The sequence below is a fragment of the Perognathus longimembris genome, chromosome 18 (genome assembly GCF_023159225.1).
Source record: "Perognathus longimembris pacificus isolate PPM17 chromosome 18, ASM2315922v1, whole genome shotgun sequence".
Taxonomy (NCBI): domain Eukaryota; kingdom Metazoa; phylum Chordata; class Mammalia; order Rodentia; family Heteromyidae; genus Perognathus; species Perognathus longimembris.
The window spans coordinates 22,015,872-22,039,897 of record NC_063178.1 but is presented as its reverse complement, the minus strand read 5'-3'; the positions used below and the strand labels follow the sequence as shown (position 1 = coordinate 22,039,897).

The 24,026-nt window shown below is 42.9% G+C and overlaps 1 protein-coding gene across 11 annotated transcripts in view; it reads left to right on the top strand.

The window, feature by feature from the left end:
• Positions 1-21,062, top strand: part of Znf438 (zinc finger protein 438) — a 132,521-nt gene extending 111,459 nt beyond the window's left edge. For 10 of the 11 annotated variants that reach the window (XM_048367922.1, XM_048367925.1, XM_048367926.1 and 7 more), the window contains 3 exons: positions 5,833-5,910; positions 16,123-17,965; positions 19,253-21,062. In XM_048367922.1, the coding sequence (XP_048223879.1) occupies positions 5,833-5,910; positions 16,123-17,965; positions 19,253-19,856 (2,525 nt within the window). In that variant the 3' untranslated portion in view covers positions 19,857-21,062. The remainder of the gene's footprint in view (positions 1-5,832; positions 5,911-16,122; positions 17,966-19,252) is intronic. The other variant, XM_048367929.1, reaches the window with a different exon arrangement.
• Positions 21,063-24,026: the final 2,964 nt, after the last annotated feature.

Sequence of the window (24,026 nt, the reverse complement as noted above, 5' to 3'; positions counted from 1 at the left end):
TTTGCCAGGGGTTAGTTAGGTTATTATGCAAACCAAGAACAGGGGGTGGGCATTTTTGTCTTCAGAGTGTAATAGTAATAGTAGCAATTCAAAAATCTGCTAAGACTCTAGATAGAGATAATGTATGGTCTTGTCTTCAATTAATTAGCATCAAAATTCTAAAAATATACCATGTTTTTGATTAATGATTTTAAACCAATTTCAATATTTTTAAAAAAATTTAAAAATAGCATTTGGCTTGTTTGCAAAAGATTATATATTACATCTAATGATACTGTTTCATGGGAAAAATATAAATGTAGTCAATGTGAACATAATGTATGAGATAGTCTATGAATAACAATAACAAAGTTTCTGAATTTTTCCATTTTTGTCAAGCATTTTATTAATCTGTATCCCAACATTGTTAGCTGAACATATAGTTTTTTAAATTTTTATCTTTTTAATACTTTACCAGTCCTGAAACTTGAACTCAAGGTCTGGGTGCTGTCCCTGATGTTTTATGCTCAAGACTAGTGCTCTACCACTTGAGCTCTCAGTGGAGAGCTTTGACTTTTTGTTGGTTAATCGGAGATTAACCTGGTTAATTGGAGATTGCCTGGGCTGGATTTGAACCTCAATCCTTAGATCTCAGCCTCCTGTGTAGCTAGGATTACAGGCAGAGCTCACTGGTACCCAGCTACTGGTAGTATTTTAATAATTAAACTTTCATTTGGGTAAATTGGACGTGTTGGTGTTCTATCGATCTATATAATCTGTATTGATCATATCACCTTTAATCACAAAGAAACGAAGATTATGGTAATAAAAATTGAACAAAGCTAGGTGCTGGTGGCTCATACCTGCAACCCTACCTACTTAGAAGGCTGTGTTATAAGAATCATAGTTCAAAGTCTTTGAGAGTCTTAGCTCAAAAAAAAAAGCCAGAAGTGGAGCTGTGGCCCAAGTGGTAAAGTGTAAGCTCAAGGATAGCATTCAGACCTCAGGTTCAAGCCTCAGGTCCAGAAAGAAAAAAAAACTTAACTGAAAGCAAAACATTTCCAGATTTGATTTTCTGTATGCGCGCGCACACACACACACACACACACACACACACACACACATTCTCGCACACTCTTATAAGATCTCTGAAGACCCCATCTAATTAAGTAGTTCTAAATTTCTTAACTTCAGGACCCTGTCACACTCTTAAAATTGATTGAACGCCCTAAAGACCATTTTTATTTATGTAGATATACTTTTATTTCCCATCTTAATTATTAGAATCAGGAAAATACATATTTATGAATTCATTTTAAAATAATCTCATTACATTGTAACATAAATAATCTAGTTTAATGAAATCAACTAATTTCCCTAACATAAGATTAATGAAAAGACAGACATTAACTTACTTTTTTTGTGAATATTTTAAAGTTTCCATTGAAGAGAGTTTTGAGTTTCATATCTGATCCTTCTTTCAATTTGTTGTGATGTTACTTATGATGAAGTATTTGAAGAAAATCCAGCTTTGTTATCTCTAGAAAAGTAGGAACTATTTTATAGAGCTTTCAGATAAATCAGGACTTCTGCTGATTGGTACATCAAAACTTACCAGATGGTAACTCTTAAATTTAGTTGTAATGGAAAACTTGAAACCATGTCAATGTATGTTTTATATTCTGTTACAGGTACTCTGTCTTACACTTAATTATTCATTTTAAGTAATGTGCACTGGTCATGTAGAAAATATCAGTTAACTGACTTATGCAGATCTTCTTTTTTATTCTCCAAAATTTTTTTAATCATGTACCCTCCACTGTCACCTGAAAACCCATTAAGAGCAACCTAATTTCAGACTGTTCCTATTGCAGTTTTTGGTTTTGCATGGTGTGAAAGCAGGTACACATTCAGTGGAAATATATTTGGATTTTGGATTTTGATTTTTGTTTCCGAAGCCGTTGTCATGAAACTCCTCTCGTTGTTCTCAGGGACCAATGCACAGTTCCCAGTCAGCCATGAAACCACAAGTGAGTGACCACTTGGGTGCTGCTGCTACATTACGGTGTTTGGTAGGTTAGATGGATTAAATTCATTTTCTACTATGACATTTTCAACTTAAAATGGGTTTCTCAAGACATGACCTCATTGTAGATCAAAGGACATCTGTATTCAGAAGCTTCAAGTTCCTGGTAGTGAGTTCAAGTTTTACAATATCCCGGTTGCCTCTAGAAAGTTGATTCGTACCATTGACAACAAATACGGCCTGAAGTTTATTTCTTGTAAGCTTCCACTCAGTCACTTGTGAAAGTGTCTGCCAGATACCGAATTCTGACTAGGTTCTCCCAATATATTTCAACACACATCTTTCAGATATTCTTTAAAAATCCAGCTACTATTTCAGAAAGGAAGAAAGCAGCTAGCTAAGCCTCACAATTAAAGAACTGCCTTTCCTCGAGGGACTCACACATACAGGCGTGGCTCAAGTGGCTGGGTGAAACATTTCATCCCAGAATAGTGAAAAGACATGTTCTCCAGGACCAACATTTAACATGACAAAATGTGCCGCTTTGTGGTAGTTCTGCTTGAGCGTGTGACAGTGACGAGTCTTGACTGCTTGGATACTGACACTGTGGTAGTCACTTCCACAATTATCAATCCCAGCTGGGGTGGTGAGCAATCTTACTCAGTATCTCTTTTACCCTGGCATGCAACAGCTTACATGTTAACACAGTGGCAAAGTCAAATGGCGATTCGGTGTTGGTATAAAAATAGAGTGCTCCCCAAATTCTGCAGACCTTACTTCAGAAAACCCTTATCTACACTAATCCTCTTCTGGAGAGAGAAGTCAAGGCCAATAAAGATAAAGGATTACTGTCGTGCCCAGGTTTGTTTCTGACCTCTGATCACCATCTTATATGCAATTTGTCTTTTTGTCTCAGAGAACCACTACCACCCTACACAGGCCCATGCATGCACGCACGCGTGTGCACGCACAGACACACACACACACACACACAGAAAAAGTTAAGACTTGCCATGTGTGAGTGGAATCCCAAAATTCTTTGAGCATTCTTAGATTTTTTTTCTTCCAGTCCTAGTGTTCTTCAGTGACTTCAATTTTTAAAGCAGGAACTTAGAGATTACAAAATCTCCCCTCCCTTTCTATTATTTTTTAAGTCATATTATTTTTTCCTTTTGTGTTTGCTCATTTAAAAAAAAAAGTCTACTTTAGGGGCTAGTGGCTCATGCCTGTAATCCTAGCTACTCAGGAGACTGAGATACGAGGATGGTTCAAAGGCTGCCTGGACAGCAACGTCTATGAAACTACTATTTCCAGTCAACCACCAAAATGCTGCAAAACACTTTATTTGAAATGGAAGAACAAACAGCCTTGGCACTTAGATCAGGGTTCAAATCCTGCTCTGTCCAGTTTCATGACCCTGCAACACACATTCAGTCTCCACATCCATAGACTGGTACAGTAGTATCAAAAACTTAGCCCAGTATTGTGGTGGTGGTATTTATATTTTTGTGTTTACATTTACTAAATAAACATGATACTGTGTGTCAGATACTGGTCTAAGGACTGAGGTCCTAGGCAGTGATTAAAGCCAGGCCCGGCTTACTAGAGCTTCCATCCTTGTGGGAAGAGACAGATTATAGAATACCATTGTTTCAGGCCAGTGCCTCAAGGGACAGAAGAAGAAAGCAGTAAGTGCTGCCATAGGAGTGAGCAGCTGCTCTTCGACAGGAGAGCCAGGAAGAGCTCCATGAAAGCTGGGAGCGGTGCAGGGACTGGAGAAGAGAACAGGGTGCAAAGGGTTAAGAACCCAATCCTCTCAGGAGGCTAAGGTCTGAGGATCCTGGCTCCACGCCAGCCCAGACAGTCTGTGAGACTCTTATCTCCAATTAACTAGCAAAAAGCCACATGTGGGCGCATAGAACACCAGCCACTTGGCAATAAAAGCCAAGTAAAAGCATGAGGCCATGAATTCAAGTCCCGAGTACCAAACAAAAAAAAGGAATCTATATATTTATTCCAAGATATATATGTTTTTATTCTGTTTTAGAACTTCAAGCAGTTGATCTTATATTTAGAGCAATAGCTAGTGCCTCACCTTCCTTTCCCCACCCAAAAAACAGGAGGGAAAAGCAATGTGCTCATTTATCTGACTATGTAACTGTAACCCCCCTGTACATCACCTTTATAATAAGAATGACAAACAGGAGGCAGGTTTAGAAGTAGAAAACAGGGACAGTAAATGAGTCCCTTCCCCTCTCATCCTCCTCCCCACAAGACACTGATGAAAGCTGCTGGCACAGGAGACAATGGTGGTGGGTGTTGAGGAGGCAGTGGAATGCTCTAGAACAATGGAAGGAACCTGGGAAAGCCCTAGCTGAACGACCTCTGTAGACACAAGTAAGTGGATGGCGCAATGGGATTGAAGAAGAATGTTCGAGATAGGGTCTCTCACTCACAGTGAGTGGATGTCTTCAGTGCTAGTCAGCAGGTAGCGAGAGTGGAGAACACTATGAGGGGCCAATTGGGGAAAGTGCTGTAAGGAGAAGACCGCAGGGAGTCGACTTACCACGAGCAGCCATAAAACCAGTTCTGCAGCAGCACATCTACCTAAGCATCCGCACAGACAGCTATAGTCACATAGCCAAACAGCCGGAGAGGACTGAGCGCCGAGCAATCGCTCCAACCCTCCTGGGGAAATGGAGAGTGAACTCGACATATTCCCACAGTCAGATGAGACATCTCCTTTCAACTTGGTTTTGTAGTTGTCATTAAAGGAGAATAAGGAGAATGAAGAATATTGATGGAGGAGAAGCAAGCAGAATTCAAAGGAAAAAGAACTTCAAATTGGTCAACAGAGCTTTTAAGCCTTGATCAGGTTATCCTGATTGGAGCTCAGTTCACGATCTGATGTACATTCACTGTACGTTAGAATCTGCATCTGTGAGCCTGGTCAGCTACCCCAAAGGAAAGTACCATTGCACGTCAGGTGGGGGGGGGTACCAGTCAGTGCTGGTATGGCAGTTCCTTTCTTTGTTATAAAGTATTAGGGTTGCAGTCGTCTCTCCATGTTAAAGAACAAACGGTCTGGCAGAACTCACCATTCATAGTGTTGGGAATGGTATTCAGTGAGAAAAACCATATTTATGTTTGACTTGAAACCGGATGGGAACAGGTCACTGCTGCAGGTTCATTGTTGTCCAACTTTGTGTGTTTTTACTTAAGATTGTATGAAATGTTGGCATAAAAGCTGAGGTATAGAAAAGCTCACGTGTAAAAGTGGTAAAAATTATTGTGAGGATAAATCATCTGTACCAATGGAATGACCTTTTTTCCATACTAGGGAATGATTCAGACATGCCAGACTCTACTGATACACACACACACACACACACACACACACACACACACACACATCGGAATGATAGCATAAAAGTAATTTTGTGGGTCTTGTCCATTGCTTTTAACAATACTATGTAGACTTGGTGGATATTTTGTGATTTTATTAAACAACTTTTAGTTCCATAATCTAAGTGTGTTTACCCAAGAGCAAGAAACTTTCAACCTGCGTGAGTCTCAGTTGAATTGTTCTAACTGAATGTGTATTGTAATGCTGAAACCTTATCTGTCTGTCTCACTGAGGAAAAGATGTCCTTCACCATCTGTCTATCTTGTTAGTCATCCCAGATACTGAGCTATTGCAACTGCAATTGAAATATAAGATTAAAAACGAAGGGCCCTATTTTCATTGGCTGGAAGGTTTCTGGTTTCATGAGACAAGTAGATGCTTCCTGAAAGCTCTTTTACAACTCACTAAAGCTCTTTTGCAGGAGATGTTTCCAGTAGTCCTGGGGAGAAACAGCTGACTCAGCAAATGTCGGACTCTCCTGGGAAGGCAACGTGCACAGGTATTTGTCATTGGGATTAAAACGTCAAATGCCTTTGTCATGATAAAGTAATTATTAAGTTCTAAATTTCAGTGGGAGCTCAAATTAATATTAACAATCCTAGTAATAGAATGACAAAAAGAATATCAAGAGAATGGAGTAAGAACATTTTAGAAGTTCATCTTACTTAGTGCCCTAGGAAAGTCACTAGCATTTTGTAAAATTTTTATGCTGTTTGTCATCTTAGGTTTGGGGAAAGATACTGACTTGACTGTTGTATAATAATAAACAAAATTTTGTGTGTGCTACTACTTTGTCAAAAAGATAAACAACTTAAAAATGTTTTGTACGGTTTTTCAACTGTTTTCCATGAAGCACTGGAAATCAAAAGCAAATTTTCCTAGAAATAAAAACTACTAAAAAGAGCTTAATTAAGGTAATGGAAAATTCATTGAAATTGAGAATTATTAAAATATATAACTAAACATAAAGCTTTCTAAATTTACTTTTCATTTGGGATGCTAATTATATGTCCCCCCAAGAATAATTAGTTACTTAATTTAACAAGCCACATTATGATTTTTTTCTTTTACTACCACTAATACTTAAGGTAATTGGCTTTTAAATTCTCCAACAAAAGATGCTTGTTTCCGCTTGGTTCATAATGCGTTTACATATCTCATTTATTCACTCTGGTGGACTATAACTCTCTTTTTGTTGCCCAACTTTTTTTTTCTATACTTAAGCTAACTTCACTTCTGTAAATATAATCATTTATCCAGTGAAATGCTAAATCTACAAGTAAGTACCTTCAAAACTCCGGTTGTGCCAGGCACTGGTGGCTCACACCCGTAACCATAGCTACTCCAGAAAATCCATGAGACTCTTCTCTCCAACTAAGTATCAAAGCTGGAAGTGAAGCTGTAGCTCAAGTGATAGAGTGCTAGCCTTGGGCAAAAAAGCTCAGGGAGAGTACTCAAGTCCCAGTTCAAGCCTTAGTAGGGACAGACACACACATATACACACCACCACAACAACTTTAGTTGCCCTGCCTCCACCCACTGTAGCAGCCCAGGTGTTTCCAGTTCTGAGTTGAGAAACCATAGGCCATTGTTCCCACAGGCTTCCAGAGATGAGATCAGTGCCTCAAGCCCCACCCCACATGCCCTCCCTCACAGGGCCTCTGATCCTTGGCCTCCCCCCCCCCCTCTTTTCCATCTCTCCCTCTCCCTCTCTGTCTCTGTCTCCCTCCCCCCACACCCCCTACCTACCAGCCTTACTGTTTTCTTCCCTGCAAGTTGAGGAGCTAAGATTGGCCTCTCGCATGTAAGCAAATGTTAAGAGCCCCCCCCCCCCCCGCCCCACGAAACACAGCATATTAACTCCTGTTCACACTGCAGGGCTAATGTGATGAACACCCAGGCCTGGAAGACAACTGCAGCTAGAGGTCCTCACAGGTTGGGTCAGATGGTGAGCATGGCTGAGCTCTGCCAAAGATTGGGATCCGTAATACCAAGTGACAGCCATTTCTTCTCCCTCTCTCAGAAGCATAGGTGTAAAGATTCTGATCCATGCCATGAGCAGTCAAGTTCTGTGCCCTTTTTATTTTGTCCATTGAAAATTAATGTCAAACCTCATCATGTCCACTGAGCATGTACCTGGCGCCTTCATGGATCTTTTTCTCGTCAAATCCTGAGGTGACCTTTGTAGCCAGATCCTGTTGCCCATTGTGTTGGTGACAGCATGCAGGCACAGAGAATGACTTGCAAAAGTTACAAGTACAGGACAGAGGCAGGCACTGAAACCACAACTAAGGAACCCTAATCCCTCCTTGGGGCTGAGAAGGCGGCCCTGGCGGAATCCACATGAACTGAGAGAGGGGAGGAGGGAGCTCTGTGGAGTCTAGGGGAAAGATCTGGGTTCCAGCACCTTTGCCTCCCAGCCTAGAACTCTGTATCTGTAAAGTGGATTTAACAGTAATGCCTCATTCTGCTTATTTGGGATGAAATGATGCACACAAGGTATTTTGAACAATACCTGACACGTAAAATGGTACCTATTGTTTAAGAACTGGTATTGACTAAGAAACTCAGCTGCTCCGAACATGAGAATTCCCTTTCTTGCTAATGGAGCAGCGATCTCACTGTTGGGCAAGACGGCTCTCAAAGGCCTATGGGAAGTGGAAGGCGCCTCCTGCTTCCGATGTGATTAAGGCAGGGGAGAGAGTCAGCTAAGAGCAGAGTTCAGCAGAGCAAACCAGGTGCCAAGAAGAATGGACAAAACAAGACTCCAGATTCAAGATTTCCAATTGGAAATGGGCTTGCTTACTTTGTATTGCTTCAAATTTCCTGAAATTTGGGCCCAAGATAGGAGTCCAGCAGGTCCTACGCTGTACATCTGAGGACTAGAAATGATATTTGGCATCCTGTGTTCTCCTCAAACAAAAGGACGCTGTTCCTGTTGCCAGCACGTTTTAACAGCCTCTTCTACACAGCCAGTACTCAATAAATTCTTCCTGCCTCGGCCTGTGGCAGATCTGGACGGCAGCTAAGGAAGAGGGTAGGCAGGGGCTAAACGTGTTTATAGTAGTTTGAACAAAATTAACTTGAGGTCCCTTGTGTTATGAGACATTTCTTTTATTCAAGACTTCTCTAGGGATTTGCCTTATTTATTTTACCAGGGACCCATCTTGGGAAACAATTTGAACCCCAACTAGAATTTATTATTTGAAAACCAAGTGAGAGGTTAAACAAGAATTCCAACAAATAAAATTGAAAATAGGGGTTTTCAGTTTAATAAAATTAAAACCTAAACAGTACCCTAAAATACTGGCTCCTCACTGCTTGATTTGGCTTCACTTCATTCTGAGCCTGGATCCCAGAGGCCCATTTCAAGAGCAGGGCCTCTCTCTCTCTCTCTCTCTCTCTCTCTCTCTCTCTCTCTCTCTCTCTCTCTCTCTCTCTCTCTCACACACACACACACACACACACACACACACACACACACACATCTTAGCAGTGGACCTGTGGCCCCAGCATATGGAATAATGGAACTTTGTCCAAAGCAAGAGCAGATGAGCGGGGACGGCTTTGTTCAGACACAACAAAGCAGGCCTTAGTTCTGCCAATGGAAATCAGGAAGTGAGTTGTGTCCAGCTGTCTAGAGAATCGCCCTGTGCACATGTCTCTTTAATTACACCAGTTGTGTCGCGAAGAGTCTGATCAAACTGGGTAGACATTGGCACCTAGTGCTCCTGAGCCCTCCTTCTTCCCTGCCTGCTGCCTACGTGTGGGTGGGCGGTGCAGGTGTCCAGGCGTCCATGAGAACCTGTCCCGAGGTGCTGGAGGCTGGGAAGACACCTGAGGCGCATCCCTGGCGAATGTTGCCAGCCAGCCTTTCTAGATTCATCAGCGTCCTCAAGGTACTAAGTGACACATTCAACTCTAAGGTTCAGCTGTGACTTTCATTTAATTTTCCATTAGTTGAAGTTGCTGGAGTTCTTAAAAGAACAGATCGTTTAATGGTATTTTTTTTTTTTAGAATGACAAGCCATTTCTATTTCCATTATTTTTCTCCTAAAAATTCAGAAATTGGCTAGATGCCCGGGGCTCACTCCTGTAATCCTAGTTATTCAGGAGGCTGGGATCTAAGAATCATGCTTCAAAGCCATCTTGGACAGGAAAGCACATGAGACTTTTATCTCTAGCTAGTCACCCATTTGCTGGCAGGGGAACTGTGGCTCAAGTAGTAGAGCACCAGCCTTGAGCAAAACAAGCTAAGGGACAATGCCCAGGCCCTGAGTTCAAGCCCCAGTTCCAGTCAAACATTTTTTTTTAATCAGAAAATACATTACAGTTTGAGATTATTAGGACAGTCTTGTGAATGTCTCCCTCTTGACAAGACAATGAAGAACATCATTATTTTAAAGTGGGATGAAACCAGTGATGACTGCTCACTTACCTTTTATTTGGCTCAGGCCTCGTTGTTACTGTGAAAAGGGAGAACAATAATACTTTCTTGCAGAATTTGGGTAAGAGTCACTGGAAAGGCCTGTGGTAGCTGCTGGACCGTGGAAACTATCAGCACCTCCCAGCTCCCTTTCATTCCAGTTAGGTCAATTTCTCACCAACCGCAAGTGTCACTTTTCAAAATAGTCACTTTAATATGCTTATGATATTAAAAACAGCCCACATTTAAGATCCTAATATTAAGTATTCTCCTTGAATAATTGTGCAAAATTAATTTTATTGAGTGAGCCTTTTATGTTTTCAGTTAATAAAAGCCCATGTGTCGCACCCAAGAGTGCTGTGAGTCTCTTTAACTCTGTTATGGGTAATTTCTTAGGATTTCCAGAAATTATGAATGTCAGTGGAAATTTCTCCTCATTATTTACTGCACCCCTCTGTAAGTTCAGCAATTTAGTAGGTGCAGGTGAGGGGTTTCAGATCACCCCGTCTGTGAAAGGCCTTGTAAATGTGGAAAGGAATAAACCGCTGTTAAAGCTGCAATGCCAAGAAAGACTTCCCGTACTCATACTTCCTTGCTATTTGAGAGGTTTCTTTATTGTACTGATGTTTTCATCTCCTCTAAGGAACTCCTATTGTCCAAATTACTTTTTTTTTAAAAGCTGTGGTTATTGTAGCATAACTTAACTTTATTGAAAATTACCTTCTTTTATCCAAAAGAGCCAACTGTGTGACAGAACGCTTCTCAGGACTCCACTTGTCCTTAGGAGGTAATGAGCTCCATACTTGCCCGTGCTTGACGTCAGAAGGTACTTATGTCCGCCTGTCAGATGACTAGATTACTGCCCTGGTTAGTAGCAATTCTTGCCATTAACTTGTCAGGAAAAATAAAAGACACGAGCCCTTTTAACTACATGTATCTAGACAGTCAGTCATGACTTTTAGAAGTTGATTCAACAGATCCTTGTGAACCCCTTGGCACCCGACAGCAGCCTGCACTCATAACTGCTTTCTTTTGTTTCCTTAAGAACTGCATCAATACAGGAATATATTTATGTATCTCCACAGCTTTTGATCCAAGTGCTAGCATACTATGAAGCTAACATATTGGAAGATACCTTTCTGGTGTGTTCTCTCTCTCTCTCTCTCTCTCTCTCTCTCTCTTACCCCCCCTCCTCTTCTCTCTCCTCTCTCTTTCTCCTAGGGCTTGAACTCAGGGCCTGGGCATTATCCCTGAGCTCTTTTATTTTGCTTCAGGCTAGTGCCTTACCACTTGAGCTACAGCTCCCCTTCCGGCTTTTTTTTTTTTGGTGGGGGGGGGGTTGTTTGTTTGGTTTTGGTTTTTTATAGTTAACTGAAGATCAAAGTCTCACAGACTTTGCTGTCAGGCTGGGTTCAAACTGTGATCCTTAGATCTTAGCCTCCTGCATAGCTAGGATGACAGGCATGAGCCACCAGCACCAGGCTAATTCATTCTTTTCTTGCTGCTATATTACATTATATAATTGGATGATTATTTCATCAGTAGCCTTTTGATTAGACACTTAAGTCATTCTGAGGGTTTGTGGCCATTTCTTCCATTTTTGTGGTCTTGTCCTCTTTTTCCTGATCCTTCCTTATACTCAATGATGCTGAGAAACAGGACTCCCCGTGGAGAATCTTGCCTTTACATGTCATTCCAGATAGACCAGACAAGCCCACGCCAGGCCTTCCCTCCACCCACAGGTTGAGTCGAGTTCAGCTTGTGATTGTTGATCCTGACACGGCTGAGACATCTGTCTACGACCCAGCATCCCCGTCAGGGATCTGCAAGAGAACTGACTGTCCTGTGGCCCCTGCCCATCCTCCAGGCCTGTGTCCTTGCAGGCTGCTCGCTCATGCTGCAGCCCAGGTTCTCCCTGCTGGGGCAGGGCGTCAGGTTCCCCTTGGGAATGGGCAGTCTTCTTTGCACTTCACTGTGGTGGGCCTCCTTTTCCTTTGAATATCCTTGGTCTTCAGTGTCACTGTGTTGATTCCCACCATAACCCAGAGCGTTTCAAAGATCACTTGAAGATGTCATAACCTTTTCACTCCTTTTCGGTGTGGCTCTGTAAAATATACTTAGTTTCATTTCTGAAAATGTAGCTGCCACATTGCCTTCTTATATTTGGCTATAAAGGAGAAAAAATAGTCCTTTCCCAATGTCGGTCGTTAGAGACCTTGGTAATCGTGACATTGCCCTTGAATGTCAGTATTTCTGTGTCTGGCTGTCCCTCCCCCAGCTCTTCCCTCTCTGTGAGCCTGTTTCCATGGCAGTTTCTGTTTCCAAGCCTGATCCTTTAGTGTTTTCTTTTTCCATCTTTCCTGATAGTTACTGGACTGGCCATCCCCTCTCTCCCTTAGTTTTAAAGGACCTGATTACAGTGCCAGCCTCTCCCATTATTCTGGCAGTGAATGTAATTAAATTGAAAAATACATATTTGAGAGATGTCTTCTTTAATTTTTACATTTTCAAAGGTTAAAGGTCAAGTTAAAATGTTTTTATTTTTTCGTTGCTAGAAAATCTTCTAAGCTCTATCTGTAAATTCTTCATTTCCCTCATTGGTCACTTTATCATCACTGAAAAATTCAACAACTATTTACTAATCCCAGCCACATGCTTTTCTGGGCCTTGAAGATACAAACTCCCTATCCTCAAGAACTTCATTCCAGTAAGAAAAAGCAGATGGCAGATGTAATGTGTCAGTTGGAACAAGTGTTCCAGAGGAATTAAAACAGGAAATGGGAGCAGGCAGTTGTATTAGTCTGCTTTTCATTACTATAATGAAATACCCAAGGAACACTGCTTATAAAGAAACAAAGGTTTATTTAGCTCAGTTTTGGAGGCTGAAAGTCTCCAAAAATGACGGGTCGGGCAGGGCCAGGCCAAGGCTTCTATAAACAACCCTCCCATGAGAGCTAACCAGGGTCCCTTCACCCCTCCTCTCCCAACAGGGGACCCTGAGAAACCACATCCAAACCATAGCAGATGTTCAGAATGGGAGTTCAACGTGAAGTACTGAGAGAAGAGCTCACTGGGGAGAAGTTGAGCAAAACCCGGAGGGAAGTAATGCAGAGCACCCTGGGGGTTTAAGGAGGAAAGAAAGCTCAGGGCCTGTGGGAATAGCAGGGCAAAGTCACCTAGGCGGTGCCCCTCTGGCACATGGAAGGACCAGCAAAGAGACCACCACCTTGGCTGGGGAAGCAAGAAGAGATGAGTCAGTGGCATGAGGCCTTCCAGGCTATGTACTCTAAGATGCAGAGCCAGTGAGGGGAGGTATCTGGTTTGTACTGCGACATATTATTATCACATGTTTCAAGAGGATTTATGACTGAGTGGAATTGTCTTTCTATCCTTTCCTCTTGCTGTAGCTATTTTCTGCTCAATTAGGAATAGAACTGAATATAAACAACCCAATGTTTTCTCTTCTTACTTTCTCCCTGCCCCCATCTGCTGTGTACATGCAAAGAGCATCATATTGTAATTCATGAAATTGTTCAGTAAGCCCTGTCTTTAAGTATCCAAAAGCTAGCAATCATTTTAGCCTTCTAAAAACTCTGATTCCATCCTGATTTAATAGATCTATTTAAAACATCATTATTTCTCCTAACAAAGAAAAGATAAGGTGAGCTGTAAAATGAGAGGTTATGAAAATAGAACTGTAAAAAAATTACAACCAGGTGCTGAGACCTGAGGATTGTGGTTCAAAGCCAGCCTAGGCAGGGAAATCTGTGAGACTGTTATCTCCAACCACCAAAAAAGCCAGAAGTAGAGTTGTGTGGCTTGAATGGTAAAGCGCTAGCCTTGAGCACAAAAGCTCAAAGACAGCACCCAGGCCCTGAGTTCAAGCCCCTTCCCCAGCCCCAATGCCCCCCCACCCCCACAAAAAAAAAAAAGTTACAGAGGAGGAAGAAGCAAAAGGTAAAAATTCACTTAGGGAACATTGGAAAGCCAGTCTTCCATGAGCTTTCTGTTGACAAACAAAGAAACAAAGACAATAGATAATGTAAAACCTCCTCTGGATTTTCTAGGTATCACACTAGTCCTATCCTAATCAAGATACAAGTCTCTTAACAGCCTTTATTTTACCACCCGAAAGTCACTTTTGATTGGAAGTTGGTCAGTATACTTTTCAACTTACTCCTTTTATGCTGCTTGTTTATTTGAAGCATATCAATTTTGCTAAAACACAGTTCACCTTCCTGGTAAACTTAGTAATTCCGTAACAATAGGAATTCAAGGAAAGCTGATTTAAATTTTGTTTGTTTATTGCTTTGTTGCCCAGGCTCACCACAATTCTTTTTTTTTTTTTTTGGCCAGTCCTGGGCCTTGGACTCAGGGCCTGAGCACGGTCCCTGGCTTCTTCCCGCTCAAGGCTAGCACTCTGCCACTTGAGCCACAGCGCCGCTTCTGGTCGTTTTCTGTATATGTGGTGCTGGGGAATCGAACCTCGGGCCTCGTGTATCCGAGGCAGGCACTCTTGCCACTAGGCTATATCCCCAGCCCCTCACCACAATTCTTGATCTTCCTGCCTCAACTTCCCAATTCTTGGGGTTACAGGCATGTTACCTGTACACCCAGCAGTTTTAAATTCGTAATTGTCTCTTTGGCTAGATTCATAGATACTGACCTTTATTTCTCTCATAAAAATGAAATGAATAGTTCTTTGGTACTTTATACACAACTCTACAAAGTTCTGAAAACAGAAAATCTTACCCAAAAAGTGAGTATTAAACTCAGTGAGAAGCAAAACCTGAACTGAAATAAGACAAAATCTGCATTTGTCTCACTGCAGTGAAAACTCAGTGCTTTCCACAGAACGGGTAGTAAGTGTAATTACACATGCCTGCCAATTCTGGCATGGGTGTTCCATAACACTCGGTGTATACCTCTTAGTATTATTTGAAAGTGTAAATTCCACACATGTGACCCCACATGTTTCAGAAAAGGGATTCTGAGCTTGCAATAGCCACTTCCTAGAATAGTGTAGGTGCGGAGAAAATGTGAGTTGAAGTGAGGTTTGATTAATATGAGGTACTTAGAAATGAGAAACTTTTCCATAGCTGGGCCTTATGACCTAGAGGCCTCAAGGAATAAAATAGATGACTCAGTCCTTAGAAGCTAGGCACCAAAATGTTTCTTTAATTGTTCTCTTAAGGTTATAATAATTGGTCTTTTGTCGGGGTAATAAATCTAGGGTGAATGAAATATCCTATCAGTTAAAGTTATCTGTTAGTATCCTAGAAGGTTCATTTTTGTGTGGTCCCTATATTCTGTATGTCATTTCTATATTCTTATCACTTGCATCTTTCTGTTTTGGTTCAACATTTTTTAAGGTGTCACATCAGCTTTTTTTAATACTGGTGATTTAATTGCAAAAGCACACAAACAGTTTGAAAGGTGTGAAAAGAAATTCACAAGTCACGTGGGGAAATAGCAACAAAGCTAGCATTCAGTCTGGAATTCATCCATGGCGCAAAACAAATTGCACGGCCAACGGGTCAAACAGCGTATCCTGAAATTGAGTGAAAAGTGCCTTTGATATAAGAAACATTTGTTTTATACCAGAGATACAGTGGATAATACTCAAACAAATTTAGCATGGGCTTCAGCCTCATAAGGCTTAAGTATACTCCAGAAAACAGGGCATGTATTTCAAATAAATGAGATGCCCCACAAAATCTGCCAGAGGAGAGGTTTTGGAGCTCAGGAAATGGAGAAAGGAGGTGATGTGGGTCAGAATTGGGCAAACACAGACAGTGGACTTGCAGAATACACGAATAAGAGCCAGGTGCCAGCGGCTCACCCTTGTAATCCTAGCTACTTGGTCGACTGAGATCTAAGGGTCACAGTTCCAAGCCAGCCCAGGCAGAAAAGTCCATGAGACACTTATCTCCAATTAACCTCCAAAAAAATGAAAGTGGAGATGCGGCTCAAGTGGCAGAGTGCTAACTTTGAGCAAAAGCTCAGCACCAGGACCAATAACACACACACACACACACACACACACACACACACACACTCACGCGGAGGAGGAGAATAAAGGGGAGAATGAGAAGATGACTATGACCAGCTTTCTGGAAGCTCTGTGCTTAGTTGTAGAGACACAAATAAACACACTTTTATGGCAAATGATCCATAATATAATCTGAGCTGTGGAGCTGTAGAAAAGAATCGTGATCTTTGGCGAACCTGGGAAGCAGATTCTTTGGATTCTCAGTTAACTCTTATGTTGTGTTGTCATTTCAGGTGAATCAAGCAACTCTTCTGGAACAGTACAGAGTGGGAAAAATTTGCAGAGTAAGAGTCAATTTAGGACTATTGCACCAAAAATTGTGCCCAGAGTCCTAACGTCCCAAGTACTCCCATGCGCTGCTCCGCCGCTGCCGGATCAGGGGAGCCTGGGGGCCCCCCTGGCCTCCAAGCCCCTGGGGATGCCTGCCCAGAACTACGCGCTCATGCAGGTGGCTGGCCAGGAGGGGACATTCTCTCTCGTGGCTTTGCCAAATGTTGCCTCGGCCCAGACGATTCAGAAACCCAGGATATCCCTGCCTGAAAACCTGAAACTGCCTATCCCGCGATATCAGCCCCCAAGAAATAGCAAAGGATTGAGAAAGAAACCCAGCCTGGGTTCTCCTGAGAGTGGCTGGGGCAAATTTCCTGCCCCGGCCCAGACATGTCCACAGATGTGTCCCTCCCCACCCGCCCATCTGGAATTTCCATGCCAACCTAACACACTCAAACAAGCCCCATCATTAGACCCACCCCCAGGCAGCACGAGCACAGCTCCGCTGGCCAGGAGTGGTGCCTACAGGGACTCAAAACCTCCAGTGATCTGCAGCCAAGGAGATTGGAGCCCTCCGGCCACCCCAACATTGGCTACGTCAGAGGAGCCCTCTGCCATGCAGAGCCTCTCAAAGATTCCTGGGAGAGCAAGCTTTATCATCAAGGAGACAGCCAGGAACCCTCCTGCTGTTGCCAGTGAACAACTTGAAGCACAAGTTGATCACACAAAATCCATGACCAATTTACTCCCTACCATTTTCAGCAATGCAGTTCAGTTGGTCTCTTCAGTTCCTGCAGGGAAACTACCAATCTTGCCCTATACCAGAATAAAAACAGAGGCTTGCAAAAGTGAATCAGGTGTTTGTGCTGCAGATTTTCCTCTGCCTGGCCATGAGACCGTCTGTGGCAGGAGATCTTGTACCATGGAAGACTTCCATAAAACCACCAAAAAGCTGAGCAAGATACCTGCTTCACAGGAGTCGAAGCAGAGTCTTTGTGAAAATGACTTTTGTCCAGCCACCAAACCAGATCTCAACCACAAAGCCAAAATGAATGGGGGAGCAACAAAGAAAAGAGCAAGGAAGCGAAAGGTAGCAGATGAAATTTTGGCATTTCAGGGGAAAAGGAGGAGATGTCGTATTAATAAATGTAGAGAAGGAAAAGAAAGAGCAAAAATCGATCCTCCAGAATCTAGAGACCAAAAGCCTGGGACTATGAGAAAGTATCGTAGTATTATGCCCAAGCCTGTCATTGTCATGTCCGCTGTGACCTCTCTGGCTTCTCCAGCAGTGCTGCCGTCCCAAACACCGGGCAGCTCACAACAGGACACTCTGTTGAGTAGCTCTCTCACGCCTAAATACTTCAGCTGTAAGCAGAATGACAGCCCGTCGCCTAAATCCAGCTCTGGACTCCGGAAAGGGTTTTCGGGCATTAAGAAGCCCTGGCACAGATGTCACGTCTGTAACCACCACTTCCAGTTCAAGCAGCACCTCCGAGATCACATGAACACGCATACCAATCGGCGGCCCTACAGTTGTCGGATCTGTCGCAAGGCCTATGTCCACCCGGGCAGCCTGAGCACACACATGAACCTCCACCACAGCGAGAACCGCCTGAAGAAGCTCGTGTGCTGCGAGTTCTGTGCCAAAGTGTTTGGGCACATCCGAGTCTATTTCGGCCACCTGAAAGAAGTGCACAGGGTCGTGATCAGCACCGAGGCCTCGGCCAGTGACCCGCAGTCAGGGGATGCGCCAAAGACCCGAGACAGAGACGCGGGCGTGCGAGGAATGGAGGGGCCACTGGAGAGGTGAGTGCTCACCGGCCGGAAGCGGGGGAAGAAAGCCTTGGAAACTTTGGAAAGGGGGAGATTGTAAATTCAGAAAGATTTCGCAAAAATCATCTCAGGTAACAGTTTTTTCAGGTAGTGGCCTCCCTACTCACCTGACAGGGTTTGTCAAGAATGACCTCTTTCCTCTCTGGTTGCTGATCAGTCATAACATTTAATTTCTAATCTGTTTAGGGCATCAGGGTTGCTTTGAGGTATGGGTGGGGACAGTTGAGAAAGAAAAAAATATTTTTGCCTCTGGAAATGAAGTGGCACATAAATAATTAAGTTAGTATATATAAAAAGGTCCAGGTGGGTTTTCGCAAGCCGTTTCCCCAAGTTCTTGTCTAAGCAGCAGCTCGGGGACCGAAAACCGAGAAGGCAGGCACGTTCACCCCTCGCTTCGCATTGTACTGCAGAAAAGCAGCCTTTCCAACGCCTTCGAGTCACACGCCCTGTTTTTCATTGTTTCAGTTACTCTAAATGTCTTCTGCTTTGGTTCGTACCATCATAGTCAATATAAATGTAGGATATCTCTCTATTCTATTTCTTCCTTGCCTTTCCCATAGATTTTCCCTTTTTCATAGGTATTTCTGCTCTCCTTTTCCTAAATTTAGACTCTGTGTGTGTGTGTGTGTGTGTGTGTGTGTGTGTGTGTGTGTGTGTGTGTGTGTTGGTACTAGGGCTTGAACTCAGGGCCTGAATGCTGGCCCTTACCTTTTTCCCCTCAAGGCTAGCACTTGAGCTACAGCTTCATTTCTGACTTTATGGCAGTTTGTTGGAAGTAGGACATTCACAGACTTTTCTGCCCAGACTGGCTGTGAACCATGATCCTCAGATCTCGGCTTCTGAGCAGCGAGGATAACAGCTAGGAGTACAGGCATGAATCACCTGTGCCTTGCTTTTTATTCATATTTGACATTTAAGTAAAATGTCCAAACTACATGTAGTGCTCAAGGCCAGGGAGGGTAACAGCCAGTACGGGGATTTATGAGGGTGGTCCTGAGTACCTGCCCTGTCATTACCTGACTCTCCTGCGCTAACTATACCTGGGAGAGATGCCAAAGTGAGCAGAAAGACCCTGGGAGCCCTGACTATGAGGGGTGGCCTGAGTTTACTGGTCCTGCCCAGCCTCTGTCTGGGTACTCATCCCTTACACTTGTCCTGGTCAGTGTCTTATAGATCCCTGAAGGTGAAGAGTTGAGAGGAAAAAAGTTCTCACTCTGTTTTTCCATCAGGGTTCATATATAGTATGTGTGGCCTTTTCAGGGAAAACAAGTCAAGCTTGGAAGAAGACATCCTTCTCAACCAGGCAGAAGAAGTCAAACTGCAGATCAAGTGTGGCCGTTGTCAGATCACTGCTCAGTCATTTGCTGAAATCAAGTTTCATCTGCTGTGTGTTCACGGAGAGGAAATTCAAGGCAGGCTGCAAGAGGGGATCTTGCCAGGCAGCCGGGTTGCTCAGGAAGCACTGGTTAAACACTCCACTCCGGACTGGAAACCGCACACCCAGAGAAGAAAGCAGGTGAAGCCGCATGCCGCCGAGGAAGCCGCACAGGCGTGTCCAAGACTGAAAAGGCAGCTCTGCCCCTATCCTAAAGACAGTGTGGAGACACCCCCGGACAACGAAGGGGATCGGCCAGGGACAAGTGAGCCCCCGGGCCCCGACTGCCCCAACCCCGGTACACTTCTCCTCTGGTCTGATTCAGGCTTTAACTGTCTGCTCTGTGCCCAGACACTGGGAAGGAAGGAAGATCTGCTTCTCCACTGGGAACACCACCATAACTGTGAGGATTCCTCCAGACTGTGGGCTATCTTAAGTGCATTCTCTAGCCAGGGAAGGATCGAACTTTCCCATGAAGCTGGAAAATGAAATCCTAACGCAAACCGGGCTTTCTAGCACAGCTTTGGGGTTTATGGTGGTACTTCATTCGAAGAAGCAAATAAGTTAAGATCAGCCTCGATGAACAGAAGTGATTTTTGTACATAGTTTTATTTTCTTATAAAATAAAATATATGCCCTGGATGCACATTTTATTTAACCATAGTCAATCTCATTTTAAAATTACATCTATGGACTCTTAATAACTTAGACTTTATTTCAGAATAAATAGAAAGTAAAGAGTTAGAGACTAGAATGTAGAAAATTATAGGTGGTTCTTTACATACGATTTTCAGTAAGTGTTGGGAGAAGTTCGTACAGAACAGAAGTGTGTGTGTATGTTTTCTGCTTATATAGATCAACAAATATGAAAAATTCTCAGGTGAAAATTCCATTTCAGTAGCAACTGCAGTGTCAAGAGAGGTGGTAATATTGATGCTTATTAAAATCTACTTCATTTGAATATGCTATGAGAGAAGTCTCGTTAACAATATTTTTATCTACCATAATTTAAAATCTTTGTTTTCTGAAATAAGAATTTTATGTAATCTTGGAATTTTCTTAAATGCACAGTTCCTCAGAGGTCAGTTGTTGTCAAGTCTTGTAGCTGTAGTGTTTCATATCAAAATAATAGGAAAGTTATCATACTTTAGCTAATGGAAAAAAAACCACTTTGCTGGTAAAAGTTATTTTTAAGAAGTCTCTGGGGCCAGAAAATTTACAACCTGAAAAGTGAACTTAGATAGTCCAGTCCAGATGTGTAGGTGTCTCAACCGCTTTCTCTTACTCCCACACAACTTCACAGGCTTGTCGCTAGCTGATCAATTTTAGATATAACTGTGCCTTTCATGCCTAGATTCTCTTTGAAAGTCAGGAGTAAATGATTGCTTCTTAAATTCCTGGGAAATTACCTAGCATCAGAAGAGTTGCCATTTGAAGTTTCTGGCTATTCTGAGTGCAGAGTCATTTTCTTAGAGAGGGTGTTTGAGCATACCTGCCCCTAAAATTGCCTCCTTTGGATGCAAGCCCTGTGCGTGTGGCTAGCTAAAATATGGCCCAGGCATGGCTCTTTCCTGTACTAAGATAGTTACCCAGTAGAAGAAGAGCTGAAGAAGTAGAGACTTAGAGATGGGTAAAGGTAGGCTGAGTGCCAGTGGTTGATGCCTGTAATTCTAGCTACTCAGGAGGCTGAGCTCTGATGACCAAAGTTTGAATCCAGCCCAAGTGTGAAAATCCATGAAACTCTAATCTCCCGTCACCAAGCAAAACCCCGATGTGTAGCTATGGCTCAGTTGATAGAGCAGTAGCCTTGAGAGAAAACAAAAACCAGAGGACAGCTCCTAAGCCCTGAATTCAGGTCCCAGGACTGACACAAAAGAAGCAAAGGTAGGGAGGCAAAACATAGGACTGGCTCACTATTACACTAGTGAGTCTTAAGTCATCTGTTTTTAATGTCTCCTTTTTAAAAAGTAAGGGCTCATAAATAAGAAGTGGCTGAAATAGAAAACACAACTCAGTCCTTGCCTTTTATTACAAATGGTTTTGGAAATTGGAGAGAGCAAGGGTAGGTTTAGAATTCTTGAAGGATCTTGCCATACTTATTAATTACACTTATCACAGCTTCAAGGAAATCATATGAGACTTCCCTGTTTGGTATTTTTAGACCTCTCAGATTAGTAAGGAAGCATCATGCCCCTCAATAAAGTTAAAGTTGTTAGTTTGTTGCTGAAAGATTGGTCTTAAAGACATCAAATAAGATCTACCAAAAATACCATTTTACATTCAGACTGTGAAACTTACATTCAGACTCTGAAATACACACTCAGTCCGTGCTCAGCCCTCAGGTCCAGAGCCAGGGGGTGAGAAGTGCTGGCGGATTGGCTGAGGTCCAAGTGGTGAGTCGGACCCGTCTGGAGGCCAAGCGGAGAGAGCAGACCAGCCCGCAGGTAATGAGAAGGCTGATATCCTCTTGGCTGTGGAGACACCCAACCTGTGGCTGCAGTTTAACTACATATTTGTAGAGCAAGAACATAGGCTGGGATGGAGTAGGGACTTGGGTGGGGAAAAGAGCAAAGGTAGGCAGAAGATAGGATTCGCTCATGACCAGGTTGCTCTCCTTCTAGAATTCATTCAGAGCAGTGGCCGTAGTGATCTGCCTTCACTTAGGCAAGTCATTAGAGTTTTGATCCGTATGGTGGGAAAGAAAGCAGGGAGGAGTGGAGGGCGACACTTACCTTTAAGAAAGCTTTTTATGAGAGAAGGGGTGTACGGGGTCATTCAGAATATGATGGAAACATCCCCTGTGTGATAATGGAAACAGCCCCAACGCTGCCCAAGAGAAGAGGTTTCTGGACCTTAATAGCAAGTCTTCCTCCCTGAGAATGGTGGGAATTAAGGCTCATTGGGGTAACGTGGGAAGAGGAAATAAGAGGAACTAACTTCCTGTGTGTGCAAGTGTCATTGGCACATTCCCAATAAAGTGCTATAATGCTTCAACACCGTGACCTTGAAAGTGTGCCCTTCCCAGGGCTCCATCCCCACATATATTGAATGATGGTCCATCTCCTCTTCAAGACATTGTTGTGAAGAATCCATGAGACACATAATACCAGATACCATACAATGAGAACTGACAACAGCTCAGGTAGACCTTAAGTTGTGATTGCCAGGACAAGAAGTCTACTGGGAGCCACAGAAATTTATATGTTTCCATTAAATCTTTCTTTTGATTTTTTATATAAGTAATAAATCTGGGATTTGGAAGGCATGTGGGTTTGGTAAGTGTCCAGTCAATTGGTCTAAAAAGCAATTGTCACTAAATGATATTTGTTCCAGGCCTTACTGTGAGACTAGCAGTGCCCTGGTCTTGGCCTGGGCAGTTCCCTCTTCCCAAGCCTGTGTCCCGCCCTTGGCCCTGGGCTTGCTGTCCGCTAGGGCTCAGGTCCCCTAACCAGAAGCTGACTGTGAGCGTGTGTTTCCACACTAGACCATAAGCTTCTTGAGGACAGGACAGGCACATTGTACCTTTGTTTAGCACTGAATCCTCCGTGGACCAACCCCTTCCATGGACTAGAGCCCAGTAGATATTTTTAGTGGGGGACGCGAAATAACTGCATCAACAAATGCATGATGATCACATGGCTTCCCTTTGTGAATAAGCCAGTGTTACAAACAACCAACCATGTAGCTAGAAAAGCATGAGACAAAGTTCATCTTCAGCACTTTCATTTTACTTAATGTCTTCAGGAAAATGTCTTCTTGGAAAATTGTCCCAAAGCCAGAAAAACCAAGATTGTTTTCTTTTCTTTTTCCCCCTTTTCTTCTAGCCCTAAATTATTTCTGAAAGTTACAGCATTTTAGATTTGTGTTGGTTTATTGCCTGTCACTTTTATTCACCTCCCCTTTTGTTGCACGGTCTCTCTCGCTCGCTCTCTGGATCTCCTCCTGGTTTAGTCAGCCTGTTAAGCTGCTCCTCATATGGAAAGCTGTGTCTTCATCAGCAAACCGTAAATAATCAAACCTGGGCGCGTTCCATTGCCTTCTCTGGCTCGAGACTCCTCCCCTCCCCGGCTGCATGGCTCCAGTTTTCTGTGGCCCCAGTGACAGGACTGTTGGCAATAAATGCTGAACTTCATTTATTTATTCACATTCTCAGATCTGGACTGGCTTGCCCCATTCAAGCTGCTGACATCCTTTGTTAGGTATGTATTTTATAGAGTCTCCATTTTTACAGAGCTCCTGAGGAAAAAGAAAGAGCCCTGGGAAAGATGAACTAGGATTTAGCAGAGCAGATTTTTTTTTTTGACTGACTTTGCTGATGCAGCACAATCAGCAGCTTATCTAGGCTTGTGGTGCCATCTAATATATATTTTAACTATTTCTATCTCCTTGGGAATGCCCTTTGTATTTTGAATTTGGCCGTTGGTCACAGTTTTCCCCAAAATATAACTAAAGTCACCATTCAGGCATACTGTAAAGTTGTGCTTTGTCGGCACACATCGGTGTGAGGGGGCATCACATTTTCCATACTGTGAAGTGTGAAAGTATTTCAATATGTTGTTTAATCCTAGGAAAAAAGAATGAAGAAAACCGAATGTGACAACTAAAAATGATGTAAAGATTCCTTACTTGAATTTTGATGTGAAGCTAAACAGAGGTTGT